Below are 19,549 nucleotides of genomic sequence, written 5' to 3'. Positions count from 1 at the left end.
GGCAACTAAACTACATGAGAAATCATATATCACGATCTCCTGAGAAATGTGCCGTCAAATAACAGAGATGCAACAGAACAAACACAAGTCTCACTAAGTCTTCATTAGCAGACAGAGAAGGGGGACGTTGGAGGCTCGGGTATATTTGTGCTAGAAGGCCAGGGAAAAGGTAACAGAAACAATTAGACATTTTTACTCTAACCAGGCACATCAAGAGAACTCAATCTTTGGAGGACTTGTTAATCAGTGACTTATGAATATGGGGGATCACACCACCTCCAGCAATGGTGCCCTTTATCAAGGTATCAAGCTCTTCATCTCCTCGGATAGCAAGCTGAAGATGCCTAGGAGTTATCCGCTTCACTTTCAGATCTTTGCTAGCATTGCCTGCCAACTCCAGCACCTCAGCAGTTAGATACTCCAAAATAGCTGCTGAATACACAGCGGCTGTAGCACCAACTCTTCCATTTGCAGCAATACGGGACTTCAGCAACCGGTGTATGCGTCCAACTGGAAACTGTTTACAATAAAGGAAATCAGTTGAAAATTGAGAAAAGCCCACCCATGCATCATCATAAATCAAATTAACTCACGAACCTCAAGGAGTTAATCTAAAACATGCACATATTCAGTTTCTATAATCAGCTTTGTGCAACATGAACCATTACTTTAACAGAGATCCTAGCTCCAAGTAAATTTTCTTTTCCCACAATGAGGAACCCCAGCAGAACTTACGAAGTGGATATACAACTATACAAGGGCGGGCAAAGGTCACTCGAAATATTGAAACGCCCTAGCTGGATGTACTAAGCAATGCCATGCCTAAATCATAGCAGGGGCTCCAACATCCTCCTTACCCTTTGAAGAATAGTTCCTGGGTTTAAGAACGTTCCTTGCAAGGCAGTCTCTCTTTTTTCTTTTCTATTTGTTTCTTACACCAAGAAACTGTTCATGGGACATGAGACTGGTTGCACTCCACCAGCATAAAACCTTCAGGCTAGTATCATAGTAAACAGTAATTGCTTTCCTGACATCCAAAGCCAGGTGCGCGAAACCAATCCTTTGGGGAAGCAGTCCCTTAGCCTTTCACTCTTTTTAGCTGTTTAACCTCACAGTTTAGACGCAATTTAAAGTAATTTGTCAAGCAATTTTGTATTAGTCAATTGCTCTTCCAGGGAATACAAATACCAATGATTACTAGCGTAATAAGCACCATTCACTTTCACAACCAGGCAGTCCCCCTTAGCATTTCACCCTCTTTAACATCACGTTTAGATGCAATTTACAATAATTTGTTAAGCAATTTTTCATTAGTCAATTGCTCTTTCAGGACAATAGGAATTCCAACTATCACTACCGTTTAATTTTCACAACCTGACAAATTGCCATCTCCAGACATGAAGTGTAGCTCGGTTGGACAACTGCATTTAAGAAAAACTGGATTTCCCCATCTTTAAGCACGACTAACTTCTCCATGTATCATCCAACTTACTTTCTCCTACCATGAGGCTTGTACAAAAAAAGTTGTTTCAAGAAAATCTTCTGGGCAATTCCAGAAGACACCAACTAAAGCCCCTTCCAAGTATTAAACTTCCAACAACAGTCATCATGCTATTTACTACTGAGACCACTGAATAAATGGACAAATAAGCATTTCGAAACCATAAGTATCTCATCATATTTAGTTTAAAATTTTCCATCACATGCTTACAATTTTTCCTTTCTAAATACCAGTAAATCATGAAAAATATCATTCCATTAAAATTAATAATACAAGCAACCAAATATATAGTATCAGAAAGCATCTCCAGAAGGACTCAAGGTAAAGACATACAAAAATATTCCTCGGACACTTCGTTGAACCTAAAAGAGCATAGTTAACCTACCTCCTAATATGCAACATTATCTATTTCCTTTGTAGATAAGATAAAAGATTTCCAGCCCTCATAACAAACCTGCTTAAACATATATTAAAAATATGACACGCTTGCCTATGGCACTGACTAGCAGCCAAAGAGAAAGAATTGAAAATTCTACAACAGAAACGGATGAACCAAATGTTGTGAAAACAAAAGTACATTCTAGATTCTCATAGAATGCGAGTCATAACTGACTCGAGTTACATTCATATTTACTCTCAAAATAAACAGGACCTTTGACTCTCTTTTTTCGTGGAAAAGTAAATGTGTTGTCAAAGATGGACTCAGAACTCAATATTTTAAGCACCACCAGATTGACAACAGGTCAAACCATTGTCACAAATATTGTTTTCGGAAAAATATCGGTGAGGTTTTTTTGGATATTTTTTCGCAAAGTCGTCCTTATCAAGAAAAATCCACAATTTTAAAAAAAAATTAAACAATACAACTCATAAAAAAACCTTAAAAATTCAAAATAAAAATATTAAAATCTCAGAAAAATCACAATAAATTCCCGAGATTTTCAAACTCCCATGATTTTTCTTGTTTGTTTTGTTTTATTTGATTTTTGTGTAAATATCACGAGATTTTGGAAAATATCACGAGATTTGTGACATTGTGTCAAACTTCAAACAACTGACTTTAGTTACATTAAATTTACTCTCAAAACAAAAAGACCTTTACCTTTGCCCTTTCTTCATGAAGAAGCTAATGAATAGGCAAGGGTGGACTCAGCACTAGTTTTTAAGCACCAGCAAATTGGCAACAGTTCAAACATCAAACATACAAGAGAGAGAGTGTATATAGCTCTCCAGAATAAGACTAACCTTCTGAAAGAAAGGGCATTGTTTGACAAATAATGGATAACATTCTAGGATTACTAGTTAATCTAACAAGTAACTAATCATCAGGACAGACATCCAACATATATAATTAATGGTGAGGTAAACATCCAACATAACCACTGCCATTATTTTTCAGCGCTTGCTTAAAGTTTCACCTATGTGCCACTAAATTACAGAGTAATCTGTTTCCTGATTTACACAACAGTACTACCTTGAGGTTGCTTTTGATTAGATCTCAGGCTGCATTAAAAGGTGTTGTTTGGAAGCTTTGAAAGATGGATCTCAGTAACGAGGACCTTATTTATACTCACGTTATATGTTAAAAACCATGGATTTAAATTTAAGGTCGAATTTTGGGGAGGTCTGACCTTAAATCCTCAGATCTAAGATCCTAGTGATACCGCAGATCTCAAATCCATGGTGAAACAAACACAACGTGAGATATAGCTTACGAGATTTCGCCTCTAACCCATGGACAGCAGACTACATTTATTTCTATTAAAAGGTCATCAGAATCCGCACATTCTGCACTAAACTCAATCTATACATCATTGGGTATTGCCTTCCCTGCTAGGAAGTGTTAGATATTAGGAAAAATACAAATTCCAAAAAAGAAAACCTTTAAAAGGTAAAGATCATTCACTGCATACAAAGGACCAAAAAAAAATGTTGAGTGCAGCACAAACTAAATGCAAATCAAAGAGGTAGTGTCATAAGCAAACAACATCCAATACCTCCATAGTCTTTAAAGTTTAAAGAGAAGAAAAAGGAGCAAGATACATGATACATCTGGACATAAGCTAAAGCTTCAATACTCAACCGACATTTGAAGTTCATCGTTCAACCAATCAAACTTTCTTAAACAGGCTTTACTGGGACATGTTCTAGTTTCACTATTCGCATAAGCTTACACATAGCTTCACTGGGTTCGGGTGGGTCCCGTATTGTCTAAGTCCATTAGCTAACCTCAATCAAACCGCGCATGTTTTTCCATCTACGGAGAGAGATCCATCAGACCCAGGAGGTCCCATCGAGTAAACGAGGTTTTTAAACTATACAAATATGAAAGATAGTATAAATAACAAAAGCAGGTTCGACGAAGGACTGGATCCGGGTCAGATATCCCACCAACCTACCATGTTCATACGGATTGGATACTACAGCCCCTTTAACGGTCAGTCCAAATGCAACCAAGATCCGAACACGTGATAACTATATAGAACCCGTGGGTAACTAAACACCATATAAATATAATGAATCAAGTTTTTTAGATAGCAGAGAAACCGCTCTTTCGATTGGAGATCCGGCCGCCCTGGTTTAATCTGTCGTACCCTCAGGTGCAGGCCCTCTGAACCGAAAGAACCTTCATAGGGCAAGGATGGCCTGGTGTCAGCTGAAGGAGAGGCGACACTGAGGTTTGAACCATTAGCAGAGCCCCCTAGAAGTTAGAAAATCATAACCATGGAAGAGCTTAAACACAAAATGGTGCTTCGCTCAAACATGTTGACCAAACTGAACCATAAGCACAAAATTCAACTCAACAAGACCCACAACTACAAAATTCAACACAAGCAGCACATGCAACCCGCCCAAATCGTTTCAAATCCAACGACTCGATCAAAAACGAAGCTCTCCAACAAAACTATCAACTCCGCATAATGTCCACCGACGAGAAAAAGAGGCAAACAGTCTTAAGCCACCAGGATCACAAAAATGCAGAAACGAGAAAAAAAAACAACAACAACAAAGTGAAGAAAGACATTTAACCTGCAATCCTGCACGAGACGAACGAGAAACGGGCTTCTTCTTTTCCTTATCTTTGTTCGCAGCGGAATTCTTGCCCATCAAAAGCCCTTTGGCTCCTTTTCCCGACATATTTGCTCCGGACCTTCAAATAAACAAAAGAGTCAACTACGGCCACGAAGCCAAAATTTGACCACGCGCACGCACTCAGAGAGAGAAGGTGAGGTATAGAAAGATCAAGGTCCTGCCTACTAAGTCCTGACCCGAAGATCGGTAGCAAAGTTCTCTTAAAAGCAAGAAACCCTAACCCTAACTCGACCATCTAAAACGGAAAAGGAAAACCTTTTGTTTGCCTTCAAATGAAGCAACCAGCACAGCGCACGACGGTGAAATGCCCAACCGAGGAGCAAACAGAAAAAACCCAGAAAACCCCAAAAATTCAGAAGACAAATGCTCAAATCTCCCAAACAGAGAACAAACGATTACCACGGAGAGAGGAAACGATGATATCTCAGACAAGAGAAGAAGAAGAAGAAGAAGAAGAAGAAGACGCAGAATAAGAAGGATAGATAGAAGAGAGGGGTTCAAAGGGATTACCGTATGGATCTCTGAAGATAGGAGAACGCAGCCCTTTGGATTTCGCTCGAGAGAGGAGAGAGCGAGGGAAAGCGGGAATCGGGGGGTCGCATATTTATATTAGCGGGTTGGGTAAAGGCTCGACCGAACCGTCTACTCTCACTTAAACGCTCCTACGTCCCCATTTACCAATTTACCCTTAAATTGGCGGGGTTAATTAACGAATCTCTCACTCCCCTCGTTTTCCTTTTTCTTTCTTTGAATTACTTAACCCTTTTAATTAATTTACAAAAATTTATTTGAGTTCAAAACGTAAACGTGGAGATGGATTAATTTGGATAAGATAATATATCTAATACTCGGAGTCTAGGTAGGTTCGGTCTGGTAAAGTTGTGGCTTTCAATTTTATTTTGGTTTTAATTGTATTATAATTGTTCTCGAGAGAGGATTACTACTCAAAAGTCAATCACGGGGAAAATATACTTCGAGCTTGTTTTCATATTTGTTAAAGTTGGTGAGACTATGGTAAGATAACTATATGTTATAAAAGCACGAGTTGTTTTTTTAACATATTGATATTTCAAACATTTTGATTCAGGTTGACTGATTCAAGCGTGTCCGAAAAGTTTAAGTTCGTTTATAAATATCTTTCTTGTGCTACGTAGCTATATAAATAAACTTTGAATCCATTAAAATTTTGAAGCTACACTATGTTATACTACGTTCAAATACTCAGGGGTGAAGGAAAAGGGGGGCTGGAAGGGGTCAAGGCCCTCACATTTTGGGAAAAAAAAAATACACACTTACATTATTGAAAATTTGTAATTTATCCTATGAAATAATTATGAAAAATATTGTTTGGCTCTTGTACAATTTTTTAAAATATTGTCGGTCTTTTTTTTTAAATAATTATAAATTCACTCAGGCACACACAGAGGCAAAGCAAAAAAAAATTCAGCTAAATTAAAGTTTATAAATTTTGATAGGAGTTGAAATATCGTTTTCCAAAAATTTTATGTAGGACAACTGAAAATTTATAAATTTACATGTACTTTTTTTTAATAGAAGAACTAAGCAATTGTAACAGCACAACAATTTTAATTGCTGCAATGTGGCCCACACCGGCCCATAAAAGCCTTGATTGTGACAAAACTGGACCCTAGCCCAGCCAAGTGTAGCATTCTTTGAAGTGCACAAATGGGGTGTGAAGTGTCAATATTTGCATCTTACTGTATATATCCATGCACGATGATTTTACCGTTTGTGTAGTTTCAAAACTATTTATTCTAGGCATTCTTACTATGTAGAGGAGCTACCCCAAAGCAACGAAATAGCTAAAACAGAAGTAAGAGAATAGCATGTTTAGTATATACATTTTCGTTATAGAAGTTTTCATCGTATGATATTTTAATAACCTTGCTAACTGTCGTCAGCTTCAACAAATGCATTTAAACATTCATATAAATATAGGCAACGAATTGTTCTTTTTTCCTTTTCTCGTAACTTCTTGCAATACTTCCGATGCAAACTGCGAGGGGAAAGGGCCCCCAAACCCTTTATTAACCGAAAATGAAGAGACAGGTTCTTGCAATATTTAACATCAGTCCGACCTTCCAAGATCATGGTTGTCATTCCAGCGACGTTGATAGTCTGTCCTTGTAGCTTGGCATAATTTAGAGTAACAAAATGCATATTTCCGTAGGGAAGACAACATGAAACAATAAATTAAAGTTTTTATTATCTTCTTACAAACAACTTCTTAATGTTTCATTTTTTTTATATAATGAATCCATAGAATATATATGACTAGTACATATGAAGTCCGTGTAAACTTATTATAATTAATTTGACGATTCAGAAAGTAACACACATAATGGTGCTAATAATATTCCTTAACAGCAAATCATATAATACCAATTGATTACGTATCATGTTAGTCAACAGCTGATAGGGGTTTTTATTTTTCATTTTCTATTTGTCAAATAAATTTAAATATTTCTAAAGGATTGTTTAGATTTCGCAAGATAAAGAATAGGGGAGCCAATACGCAGTAACGCAAAGATAAGTGTCTCAGCTGATACGCAGTAACCGATCCGGGAGAAAACCAACATCATGTTGTTATAATACCGATACTTTAATTTGATTTTCTAAAGGTTATAAATAACAAGTTGCACATTGCCAAAGTACTATTAATCAAATTGATTGGATGGCTCTGGCAGATGAGTCCGCATTAGTTTTATGTTATACTTCATTTACATATTCCAAAAACTCCTACAATACAAGTTATTTCATAGAACTGAACGATTTTTAATTTTTTTCATGCTTTAGGAAAATTTATATTTCAATAGCGACACTCTTGAAAACCAGCCACCGAAAAATATAATGGACTTCTCTGCGGAATATTATCGGATTGCTAAAAATATAAAAAAAACGTGCTACTAAAAACAGCCATCACATGAACATTGGCTATGATTTATGATATGGCAATGGTTTATGGCATTTTTTAACAGAAATTCATGGTGCATTCAACCACAATTTTTTTTGTTTATTTTTAATCATCCGATACATGACAGCACAGAATTCTTAATGCACAGAGTTCAACTTTTTGCTTCATTTATTACGCTTTCATTTTTTTTTTTTGTTGGTTATTTGCTACATTCACGGTTTATACCTTAAGATCAATAAATCTAAAAAAAACAGTAATATTTAACATCCAATTTTAATTGTGAATTTGGTTTAACTCATTTCCTTCTTTATATATTAAATGGCTAAAATACCATATCTGAATTTTCTCTTAACCATCTACCTATGTCGACGGCTATGATGATTCATTGGATACAAGATTGGGGCATCAGCTTGATTTTAAGTCTGGCTCGGTCAACCTAGGGCCGGTCCCCTTGGCCCGGGACGGACCATCAAAGCTCAGGACTGCACTTGGCTTAGCTCGGCCCGGGTCTGACCGAATTTTAATAAAATAAACAAATATTATTTATAATAAAAAATTATTAAAATATAACAAATATAATCCAATATTATGTTCTATTATACATGTTATCGGGCTGGTTGAGGCCGAATTTTATCGGAATACCTGAGAACCCAACTCAGCCTAATACTCAACTTCAGAATATCCTTAATAAAACGAAAAGAATTCGAAATATTTAAACCGGTCCAAGAAACGGGTCGGTCTATGAGTACTTAAAATCCGAACTCCAATTCGGTTGCAGCAGATCTGCATTGGTACCCAACAAAACGAGTATGTGATATCTCACGATTTGGTGCGTGAGTATTCACGAAGGATCAAATATGAATCGTGTTCAAGCATGGAGAGTGAGGCCTGCTAGTGGCTGTTGTTCGTTTTCTTGGTTGTATTATTTAATTTTTTGTATTACTTTGCTTTTAATGGAAGGAGACCACCCATCCTGATTTTATCGGATTATGCAATATCTGATACTTGAACCGACTCAAATCTGAACTGTGGTATACTGAAGACAGATGGACCCGGCCCGATTGGAAGGGAAAGAAAACAAACAACTATGTTCATTCTACACATGCCTAATGGCGAAGCCTTTTTTCTAATTTATGTGCACTGTTTATAAATTTCGCTCTAGAAAAGCCACAGTAAATATTAGTAAACGTATAATCGTAGAAACACTTATATAAAAATAAAAGAATATTTCTAGGGCTGGTGTGGCCGACAGCTCATGCAAGCCTATATGTAACTGTGTTTGACCAGATATTGTTTTAGCTGGTGTAAGAGTTGAAATTCAAGTTTTTGTTTTTTTTTTCTAAGAGTCAACATTACGTATTAAAATCTTTATCATGAAAAAATATCTTCCCACATGTTCTGTTAGAAAATATTAGTTTAGGACCGACAATGATGAATTTGTTCATGGTTATAGTTATTTAGTTTCTTTGTGCTCATCATAAACTATTTTATTTGATTTATTTTTTAAACAACATTTACTTTAATTTGCAACTTTTTAAAACTTGTTATGTATTATTAGTGTCTTGATCTTTGTATCCCTTCGCTCAAACCACTGCTTGATCAATTCACACTGAGACAGCCAGCCAGCCCGTCTCTCTACTACTATAACATATGCATATGCTTGATCGACTAATATGCATAAAAAGAAAATTGAAACAACAAAAAGTAAGAAAAGAGAACAAAAAGTTGTGAAATGGGGAGAAGCAGATTCTTCTCTGCAAGTAGGAGAAAAAAGTAGCGGTAAGAAACGAAAGGTGGCAGACAAAGCATCGAGACCAGGTCGACGTACCAGGGCCTAGCACCTAGCTGCAGCCTTCACTACAAGGCTTGAGCTGGCTCCGGGGCCCCAAGCCTGGTTCGACAAGACCTGACCTCCCGGGGATGTGGTCAAGGGCTAATCAATCACGTTATAGGACCTACTTTTTATACTCCAACAAACGATGCTGCCACAAGGGGCTTAGAAAAATCAAGCAATTTTTCTTTTTTTTTATAAATGTTTTCAAAGCACTATGATAACAAAATCGTAGTTGGTAAAATACACACTCTTGTATTGAATATAAAGACTGTGCACTTAATCTTTTTTTTTTTTTTTAGAAAAATAAAAAACAGGTAAGTTGATTTGTACAATGAGCTTGAAATGTGATGCTTTGTGAATCATTGATATGGTCGATCAGACCCATAAGCGTTGAACAGAAATATCATATTTATCTGTTGTAAAAGATTCCATAAATATAAATGATCGAATGGTGGGTCTCAAAAGCCTCGTGCTTCTTCTGCTTTCTTTATTTTAAAGCAGTTGATACTCTATCTCCCGCTTGCACCAATGAATATAAAAAATGTGTATACTGATTATGAGTTTCTTTAATTATACTTTATGATGTGCTTCAACAAACGTTTTTTTTTTTTTTTTTTTACTTTAGAAATAAGTTATATATATATGTAAGAACAATGGCATAAAATGATCAACGGCTCATAATGCATAAAAATTTAATGGGTCAGAAAATGGTGATTTTGTTTCCGATTTGTATCAAAGAAATATGTAAGTTCAATTAATCTTGAACATCAAGTTAGTTCATGATGCTGTGATTTTAGCCTAGGGCACCGATGGGCATTCCAAGACCTGAACAAGGCCATTAAATTTTTTCCCTTCTTCCTTTTTCACATACACATCAGCCCGCACACAGATATATAAAACATTTATTTTTTTTAATTTGAGTTAAGGGAACCACTTTTGGCATGTAATGTTGTAGCTTATTTCAAGATTTGTTTTGACCTACGGTCCATCATTTAACTCACCGATCAAACTTACCACTATTTAGCTGATAAGAATTAACCCATTGAACTGTAATAGTGACCACATTATCCATAGCTTCTCTCTCTCTCTCTCTCTCTCTCTCTCTCTCTATATATATATATATATATATATATATATATATATATATATATATATATATATATATATATATATATATATATGACAAATAATGTTATAAAAATATTTAACTTTATGCCCACCCGAATGGGCATTTTCGTCATTTTCATCAATGACAAGATCCTTGATTCCTTTCTTCTCCAAATTGAAATATTCTTTCTTCCACAGCTTGTCACTACTCGCGCGACTCAACATCCCATTTAAAACCAAACGAGGTTACCCCGCCAGAAGAAATCAATACATCTCGCCAGGGCCGACGACGGAGATTGTGCTATCTCACCGGAGATTCGGAATTCCGGCCGCACCCTTGCTTCTTGACTGCAAGGTGAACTGCAACATGGCGGTTTCTTTGTGCTTAGCAGGCTGTCCCCCAGCATCGTCGAGCTCACCGGGGAGGCTGACCGTGGTGGCTGGGCTTATGTGGAGGCCCAGAAAGGTCGTCGCCACCAAAACTGAGACGGATCGTACTGACAACTGGTTTGACCGCATGGCGATTCGGCATCTCTCCAAGAGCATTCAGGCTACTACTGGTCTCACTCTCACTCCCTCTTCCTCTCTCTCTCTCTCTCTAATTGGCAGCAGATAATGGATACATGACCCAAGACTTGCTACATATTTCTCCGGAGTTTGTCCGAAATGAAAATCCTTCGAGTTGAAAGAAGTATTTCTGCAAGAGGCAAAGCCACCCTCTTTCCTGCTCAAGGTCTAAAGTTTTTTTTATGGTCTCAATTCTTTGCAAAATTTCCGTGAGCTTTATTCACAAGTAATTAAATTATTAAATAATTAGACAAAATATTTGTAGACCAGATTATAGCAAGCCTTGTTTAAACGACTAAACTACAAATAACAACCGAAGAATGATGTTTCATGATATTCCTTTTGTTGGGTAACAGTTCATTAAATTCATAGTTATAGGAGATTCACAGTGTTTCAACCAAGAAAAAAAAAAAAGAAAACATAAAGTGTTTCCCTTGCATCTGGATGCAAAATGAGAAGGGAAAATATGGTAATTGTTATGATGATCCTTTATCTTTATTTTTTATCAATAAAAAAAAAGAACAATTTCATATTCAAGACTGCAGCTCTCAATCCAGTGAATTAGCCGTTAGCAGTTATTACTCGGCAAAAATATATCATTATATACAGCTTCTAAGTAAATATATAAAAATAAACAAATTTATAAATATGTGAAAAAATAAAAACATATAAATCGTATATGCGACGAATCCTATTAATGGAGCTGATTTTCAAAACACAGCGCAGCTTACCACCTAAGAGTTGAGAGGATTAATTTGCAGGGATGGTAAACAGCAAAGAGGGATATGAGAGTTTGGTGGAATCGGCCTCGTCAGTAGCGCACAGATTCAGCCCCAAAGAGCAGCGGGAATTGGTGATCCAAGCATTGCACAGAGCATTTCCAAAACCTATTCTCTCGCTGGTATGTCCCATTCTTCGTTTCAGAATCTTTTCAACTGTACATGGGCCAGACCCGCATCAGCATGCATCTGTATGAATCCAAATTCAGCAACACAAGATTTGGATCCATAACGGTAGTTCTCGCCTTCAAACCATATCTTAGTTGGTTTGTATCGCATGGGTACATATACATTATATTTGATAAATGTAAGTATGCTACTCATCCATATATAGAAATGATAAAAAATTTTAGACTGGTTGGTTATTTTCTGGTAAAGATGAACCCTGTGGATCCAAACTGTGCAGGCTAAGATATTGATGCCCCAACACAGGCTCACGAGAGAATGCTTTGCAATCTTCACCACAATCTTCTTCCCGTGGCTCGTGGGTCCATGTGAGGTAAACCATTTCGTTGGTCCAACTGCATTCAGTACAGCTTCGCTTCAAAATAAAAGTTCAACAGATTGTCATCCCGTAAATATTTATCACTAAGGATCCAGAAATACTTCAAAATCCAAACCTGGATCCACACTTGTTGCCTAAGATTTGGACTCCAGTATGGACCTACATGGTCGACATCTTAACCTATCAGAAACCCCAAGAAATTCAACCATATCACTATGATTGGTTTTTCTCCTTTCACTGATTATTGTTTACAAATGAAACGATCGGACGCAAGGTGAAGGAGTCAGAGTTTGGCGGGAGGAAAGAAAGAAGCACAGTGCACATCAAGAAATGCAGGTAAGTCAAGCCAAGGTATATATATATATATATATATATATATTATCTGTTTCGGATCGGACTCGGTACAAGTAGAAGATGCAAAATTACAGATCCATAACGGATCACCGGGCTGTTTACATGCCAACAGATTTGTCTCATCAACTCAACTCCGTCCGCCAAGCTGATATACTAACGATTTTAGGTCCTATTATTAGTTAACAGCTTTGATCCAATCAGATGGTTTCGTTTCTCTGAACCCAGTTCAGCATCCGATTCTCATCTGGAATAACAGCTAACCGGATCCTGGTACCTGAGATTACTATTTCGTCTCAAATTTCAGGTTTTTGGAGAGTACAAATTGTGTGGGTATGTGCATTAACATGTGCAAGATGCCGACTCAGAAATTCATAAACGAATCCCTTGGGATGCCAGTCAGCATGGTTCCAGGTTTGCAACATATATAAATATTATTATTTTATTATATTAATCATCCAATATCAATTTGGTTTCTAACTAGACTTTGTTGGGGTTGCAGATTTCGATGATATGAGCTGTGAGTTGATTTTTGGGCAGAAGCCACCAGAAGCTGAAGACGACCCAGCTCTTAAACAGCCATGCTACGAAGGCCTCTGTACTCATTACCGCTCTAAAATTACTTTCTTTCTTCTTTTTTTTTTTAAAAAAAAGAAATATTTAGCTAATAATAGGCCAAAATCATGATTATATATGGCAAACTTAGATTTCAATGTTAGACATAACACTTGGGCTTTAGAGGGCATTTGGTAACTGGAATGCCGCCTTCTTTGGATCGCAGCATATTCAAGGAACACTGCCTTCCAAAGAACGCCGTGTTCTTGATACCAAACGCCCTCTTGGATTTTTAGATGCTTAATTTCTGCTTAAAACTAGGTTTCTGGCAAGCTAGATTTTCTGAAAACCTGATTTTGCTATGATTTAAATGAGCAAAGACAGCGCAATGCAGCCTGCGCACGTAAAAGGGACGTGTCATAACTCGCAGATTGGATCAGGGCACCAAAGGACATAAAAATTTCATAATTTAGACAAGAATAAATTTTTTATAAAATTTTATTGCTTGAAATATATTAATGAAACAATCATGAGATAATATATTTTTACTTAATTTTTGTAGTCCATGTCCATGTGGCTGAATACATGCTGATTAGCAGTTTTTATTGCAAATGGTACAACTGACCATCTTTTCGCCATAAAAAAATAATTATTTTTTGATAATTTTGCAAAGCCGTAGTAAATAACATTTAATAAATAAATTAGGTGATCTCCAGAACCCTCTCAAATCCACTAATGAGAAACTGGAGGCCAGCCAATATATATACCGCCTTTGATTAATAGGTTCCCCTTAACGTAGCTAAAAGGAAAAGCGCAGCTATAGCACCTGCATGGATACATGCATGCGCACACACGGAGAGACAAAAATTTACTTTATAATAATAAGATTTATCATATTAAACTCTATTTAATCATTTTGCTTTTGTCTTATCAACAGGTAAGGCAAGGAAAAAGTATTCTGTGGATTGCTCTGCCTGACCTCCTGATGCATTCCATGCAAAAGCCTCTCCGATCAGAGAATCTCTGCATTTTATCATTATAGGTCCGTAATATTGAAGAGTTCTCCATTGCCTAGATTTGAGAAATGTTATTATTTTGGTGCTCTAAGCCAAACTGAGAATAGTAAGACTGAATGTGCAGGTGATGTTTTAAATACTAAACAAATTATCAAACTAAACAATTTTTAGAAACACCCATAAAGGTTGCCACAAGGAATTTAGCATGGTTGGACCCTAGTTCGACTTCAATTTTTTTTTTTAAATTTACATGTAAATTTTAGAAAATTTAACTTGTTTTATATAAAAAAAAAATTAAAAAATGATATTTCGATCCTAATTAAAATTTAGAAACTTTAATTTTAATCTCATAAAAAAATTTTTGAATCCAACCATGTTTTTTTTGGCAAAGCATTAACGATGTTCACCGTAAGTTTTTTTATCGACACATTAGTGTGGACGTCGGTATCGTCCATGCATCAGTGAAGGTTATCGCAGTGCTCAGAATTATTGCTGAGGGAAAAAATACCATACAAGTTATACTTGGAGTTCTCCACATAATTGGCAGACTCATCAAACAAACGCACGTCACGCCCTCGGCTTTCGCCTCACCCTGATTAGCTTGACCTCGTCGAGCACCGGCCCGCACAATGTGCTCATGTCGCTGCTCCTAGTGCTATAAAATGAGCTAAAGAAGACCACATTGGTCAAACGAGACTTGGCCACGAACTTGAGCATGGCTCGCTTGGACCCACCTCGCCCAGATGACTCATAGGGCACCTTCGTGGAAGCCGAGCCTGCATATGCCTCCACGACCATGGAGCCCTTGCACTCGTTGTTTGCGTCTCCCACCATGAAACTCAGAACATACAAGCTGCCCGGCACTGTCTTGGCTTGCTGCACCAGCACGCCCTCTTTTCCGGCCAGCAGCTCCACAGCTCGCCGGCCTTCCGGCACGGTGTAATGGTCCGAGTCAATGTACCTTATGGACTTGAGGGACTTGACTGCCCAGCCCGGCACCGCCGAGTGGTCATCGTCGGCCATGGGCGGAATCAGCACCCCCTCTGAAGAGTTGGAGAAGTAGTAGGGACCCTCTTCGAAACCTCCGTTCTTGAGCAAGTTGCCTGGCACATTGATCATACTCGCGTTAACAAGATCTAATCCAGACGCTATAAGCACAAATCCGTTTCCAACACTATGATCTGTACCACCTTCACTTCAGTGGATCCAATCCTTATGGACCTGGATCCAAGTTCTAAAGTACTCATGGTTAACAAATTCCATTAGACAAAGAGCCAGTTATTCCAGAATCTCATTCGATATAGAGTTCCAAAGAACTCATTTACTGTGTCACATGGTAGAGACAGTCACAATTGTCTGGCACGAGATTTGAAGGACCTGAATTTACAATTTTTAATCTATAAAAAATTTTTTTGATCATGACCTAATATGTACTAGATTCTCGAGACCGTCCACATCACATGGCCAGGCTTAGTTAGCTGTGATGTTTATATATATATATATGTATTCCTTTAGTGTATCCGATTTATAGGATGTTTGCATATTTGAATTTAAATATGAATCAAAGAAAAAAAGCATACCATATTCAAATCTATTTTTTGAATTCACATCTGAATCCAAATTTTTATTTTTACATCAACCACATCCAATTTTCAAACGTACAAGTGAATGGAAACCGCATTATGATATGTTTGGAATTCGGGTTTTAAAATTTATCTGAAATTCAATCCAAAGCCAACCAGATATTTGTTTAAAGCGATATCCGACCTGATGTCGTTTCATTAAATCTGAGTCAGATCCAGTTTTTTAATTGAATGCCAACTCCAACTTTTTCGAAACGTTTAAGTTGGATATCCAATCCGAAACCAACCCATTGAATCCCACAGTTTCATTTATCGTTTTTGTAGGTTTTTGTGCTGATCATCATAACTTGCCATACTAGCAGTAGCAACCGACATCTCGTTAATGAGCAATACATTTCAAATAAATAAAAACTAGGCTAACTTGTGACCTAGCTATGAAGTTGTATAGAGAAATGTATAGAACCCAACCAAAGTGGCCCAAGTGAATGGAATTATTGAAGCAAATACCTCTACGAGCCCTTGGAGGGGCCAGTTGCTTCATGGCGACTCGATCTATGATAGGCCCGCAGGCCTTGTCGTCCTCAGAGTCCGGGTTGTGGATGATGACCTCGATCTCGTCGCTGGGTGCGACGAACGCCCAGGCGTAAGAGTCCCAGCCGTTGCTGCTGTAGACGGTCTGGATGGGAAGGATGCCGTGGCCAGGCGGCACGGAGACATACAGTTGCTCGGCCTGGGCGCAGGTCCGGGATGCGGTCAACGTGATGGAGTAGGACTGGCCCTTGACGGCACCCATCTTATGCTTTATGTAGGCATTGTTTCCTAGCCGAACCGCATGCCCGCCTTCCGGCACCAGCAGCAGCATGTCCCCCTGTCTCTGCCCCGAGGTTATGTACTCTACGAACCCACCTGTTTCCCAATGCGGGATCGAGTCGTGCCCCATCACCTCAGTCCCCCGCATCAGCGACGACTTTGGTCTTTCCTCAAAGTCGCCATTCGGTAAAAGACCTGCATGAGTAAAACATCAGGTAACAATTTTATTGTTGTTTCGTGAATCTGTTTCAAAAATTATGTTATATGTTTTTAAATCGATCTAATTTAAAGCATATTCATACAACAATAACAAATTGTTATGGAATGTCACTTACCATCAATGGAGGCGGATGCAAAGTAAGGAGCGAGAACACAGAGGAGCACAACCAAAGCCTTCAATGTGGCCATTCTTTAACCAGGTAAGTTTTGAACGATGAGATGCAAGAAGCTCTTGGCCGTGGGTTGCTTTTATAGAAGCGTGAAGGGGACAGGAAGCCTTGATCTGTGCTGGTGGACGACAAAATATTATTAGTATATCTCCAAGTTCAAAAGATCATAAATAGCATTTTTTTTATAGTTATTTTCATTGTTTCTTTCCGAAGGAGCATGTGGATCTCTGATTAAAATAAAAGGTAAGGGAAGCGATCGAGAACATGGTCTTCCTCATTATATGCGGAGGTTTCCACGTAAATGAGGAGATATAGGGATGGGACAATCGCCTATAAATTTTTGGTGTGCTTATGGACCCAAGAAAGCGGCAAAAAGGATGTGACTCAAAGATCCATTAATATCTCTTAGTGGTTTGTCGATGATGGATCAGGCCAAGTTAATCACATTGTTAACTTGATTTTTAATGCCAATATAATGCCAAAAAAGTGAAACATTGAAAGATAATTATTTTGAAAATGTCGTATTTTCATGGCAATGTTATAACAATGATGAAACAACCAAAACAGATGCCATTCAGTTTTATATTTTCTATGGAATTAGAAATTTCTTGCTATTCTTTCTGTTTGCTATATATTAATGTTTTCCTGAGAATTTTATTTGTCCTCCCATTAGGAAATCTGGATCTCAGAAGTTACTGGACATGGCAAAATCAAAGTGGTATTCCCAGCTAATCCAGGAAGGGGAACCAGTTGGGCAGTGGTTTATCACCTCATATTTGTGGCGCTTAGTTTCCATGTTCCAAGGACAGGAACTTTGACGATCCATTATTTTATGTTTTAGTGCATGTGGAGTGTGGCAAAGATCATGAAATATTTGGTGTTTTAACCACCAACATGGATGTGATGCACGTTGGTCTTGTCTAACTCCAAGGAGATGCTCCCATTTTTTTAGTATCTTAAATTCAGGATCACGTCTATGGTTGCACCACCTAAAATGAGACACATTGAACTGTTGATTAGCTTCAAAAATTAAAGCAGTTTGGTTGGTATAGATGGCACATCCAGACCTTGATTTGGTTATATGCCCTTGTTTGCTAATATGGATTGTGGAGTGAGTCAATTATTCACTTTGGCATGAAAAAGAAAAAAGACGAAACAAAAATTATTCCTGAATTTGATTGAAAACTTTGATTCCTAACAAGCATGATAGCTATTCAACAAAAATTAATCGAATCTTCTTATATAGAACGGTTTAGATGCCCATTGATTTTGACAACTGATTCCGGAGTTGATTACTCCCCAACGCTTTAAGGGTGTTTGATAGTTCGGAAATATGAATCTATCCCACAGACACCTTGGTGAAATCACCTTCATCTATGGTGTACAAAGCAAAAGGAGAAACAAGCTTCATGCTGGTGAATTTCACCCGTGTTTGATGGCTTGATCTGTCGTCCACCCAGCTTCAGCACGAAGGACTTCGTTTGTGAGATCATCTTTAATTTGCCTACCAAATAAGGGAAACAGTTTCCTCCATCACTTGTAAACAGTTACGCACACAAACCTGCATTTTTTTTATTTTATTTACAGTAGTTTGTTACATATTGGTGCCCTCAAATCTAATATTTATTATAATATCAGTGCCTTTCATCCATAATTTTCTCGCTTTACCAACACTTGAGAATAATTGATCGTTGATTAATCAGAAAGCTTGTGTTTGTAAGTACATCCAACAATGTTGCTCTATGAGAAGATTGAAGATGGTAGAAATTTGGAGTCATGGCACTTGGGCCTCTCCAAACGTCTTAGCTCTTTTTCAAAACCACCCACCTGATCAGCAACCCCGCAGTTTATTAGGAACTGAAATTTACTTGTTCTAGACATAGATCTTCTGTTATTAATAAAAGTTTATACCAAGAAATTTTCGTATCAGGTGGCCTCGATCGAATTTCGAGTCAAATGCTTGAAGAAGTGAGTGATGTCGTTACCTATGAATCCGGCGAATCACTGCATGTGAAAACACATGTGGGGTGTAGTATTAATATTCAAAAGGTAAGAATAATTTTGCTAAGTTCGATTAATTTGTAGTGATCACGTGTTGTCTAGTACAATTGAACTCTCCTCATCAGGGCCGAATCTGATGGCTAGTGTCTTTTAGAGCTCAGACCGGCCTCACCAGTTCAAGATCTACTAAGTAAGTTCTAAAATGATTGCGCGCTTAACATTTAAAACTCAGAAAGATACTCTTCTTTTAAAGTCACCTCCTTCCATTCCATTTTTCCGCTGGAAGAAGATCTAGAGCTACCAATTAATATTGTGATTTTATGTGACCTACACTTAAAATTGTGAACATTCCAGAACATCACTACAGCTGAAAACGTGGTAGGACACAGTAAGGGTGTTAATGTATCTTATTTGGACCAGATATCGGATCGAACCATTTTAAAAAAATGGCATATGAAAAAAGTTAATATCTGATTATGAAATCAGACAGAATTTAAATTTTAAAAACGACATCCGATTGAAT

General features: G+C 37.6%; 3 protein-coding genes across 5 annotated transcripts; 1 reads left to right on the top strand and 2 right to left on the bottom strand.

Annotated features, from left to right (window-relative positions):
- LOC116247778 (probable histone H2A variant 3) lies at positions 1 to 5,232 on the bottom strand. The gene is made up of 3 exons (XM_031620089.1): positions 5,105 to 5,232; positions 4,532 to 4,652; positions 1 to 517 (listed from the first exon to the last, which is right to left on the bottom strand). The coding sequence occupies exons 1-3, from the start codon at positions 5,194 to 5,196 to the stop codon at positions 221 to 223; spliced, it is 510 nt and encodes a 169-aa protein (XP_031475949.1). The 5' UTR covers positions 5,197 to 5,232; the 3' UTR covers positions 1 to 220.
- A 5,469-nt stretch (positions 5,233 to 10,701) lies between these two features.
- Positions 10,702 to 17,806, top strand: LOC116246804 (beta-carotene isomerase D27, chloroplastic). 3 transcript variants are annotated; one of them, XR_004170754.2, is made up of 8 exons: positions 10,702 to 11,030; positions 11,799 to 11,938; positions 12,223 to 12,315; positions 12,596 to 12,657; positions 12,980 to 13,086; positions 13,175 to 13,270; positions 14,165 to 14,269; positions 17,699 to 17,806. XR_004170754.2 is itself a non-coding variant. In XM_031618671.2 (7 exons), exons 1-7 carry the CDS (start codon positions 10,838 to 10,840, stop codon positions 14,203 to 14,205), a joined length of 726 nt encoding a protein of 241 aa, XP_031474531.1. In that variant the 5' UTR covers positions 10,702 to 10,837; the 3' UTR covers positions 14,206 to 14,362. The 3 variants fall into 3 exon arrangements, 2 of the variants coding, with proteins under 2 accessions (XP_031474531.1, XP_031474530.1); XM_031618671.2 differs by lacking the exon at positions 17,699 to 17,806 and having other exon boundaries at positions 12,602 to 12,657; positions 14,165 to 14,362; XM_031618670.2 differs by lacking the exon at positions 17,699 to 17,806 and having other exon boundaries at positions 14,165 to 14,362.
- Positions 14,811 to 17,068, bottom strand: LOC116247448 (uncharacterized). The gene is made up of 3 exons (XM_031619629.1): positions 16,972 to 17,068; positions 16,334 to 16,831; positions 14,811 to 15,346 (listed from the first exon to the last, which is right to left on the bottom strand). The coding sequence occupies exons 1-3, from the start codon at positions 17,042 to 17,044 to the stop codon at positions 14,811 to 14,813; spliced, it is 1,107 nt and encodes a 368-aa protein (XP_031475489.1). The 5' UTR covers positions 17,045 to 17,068.
- Positions 17,807 to 19,549: the final 1,743 nt, after the last annotated feature.

This window comes from Nymphaea colorata, chromosome 2, assembly GCF_008831285.2.
Source record: "Nymphaea colorata isolate Beijing-Zhang1983 chromosome 2, ASM883128v2, whole genome shotgun sequence".
NCBI classification, from domain to species: Eukaryota; Viridiplantae; Streptophyta; class Magnoliopsida; order Nymphaeales; family Nymphaeaceae; genus Nymphaea; species Nymphaea colorata.
The sequence above is the reverse complement of the archived record's forward strand: the minus strand, read 5'-3'. Positions and strand labels throughout refer to the sequence as shown.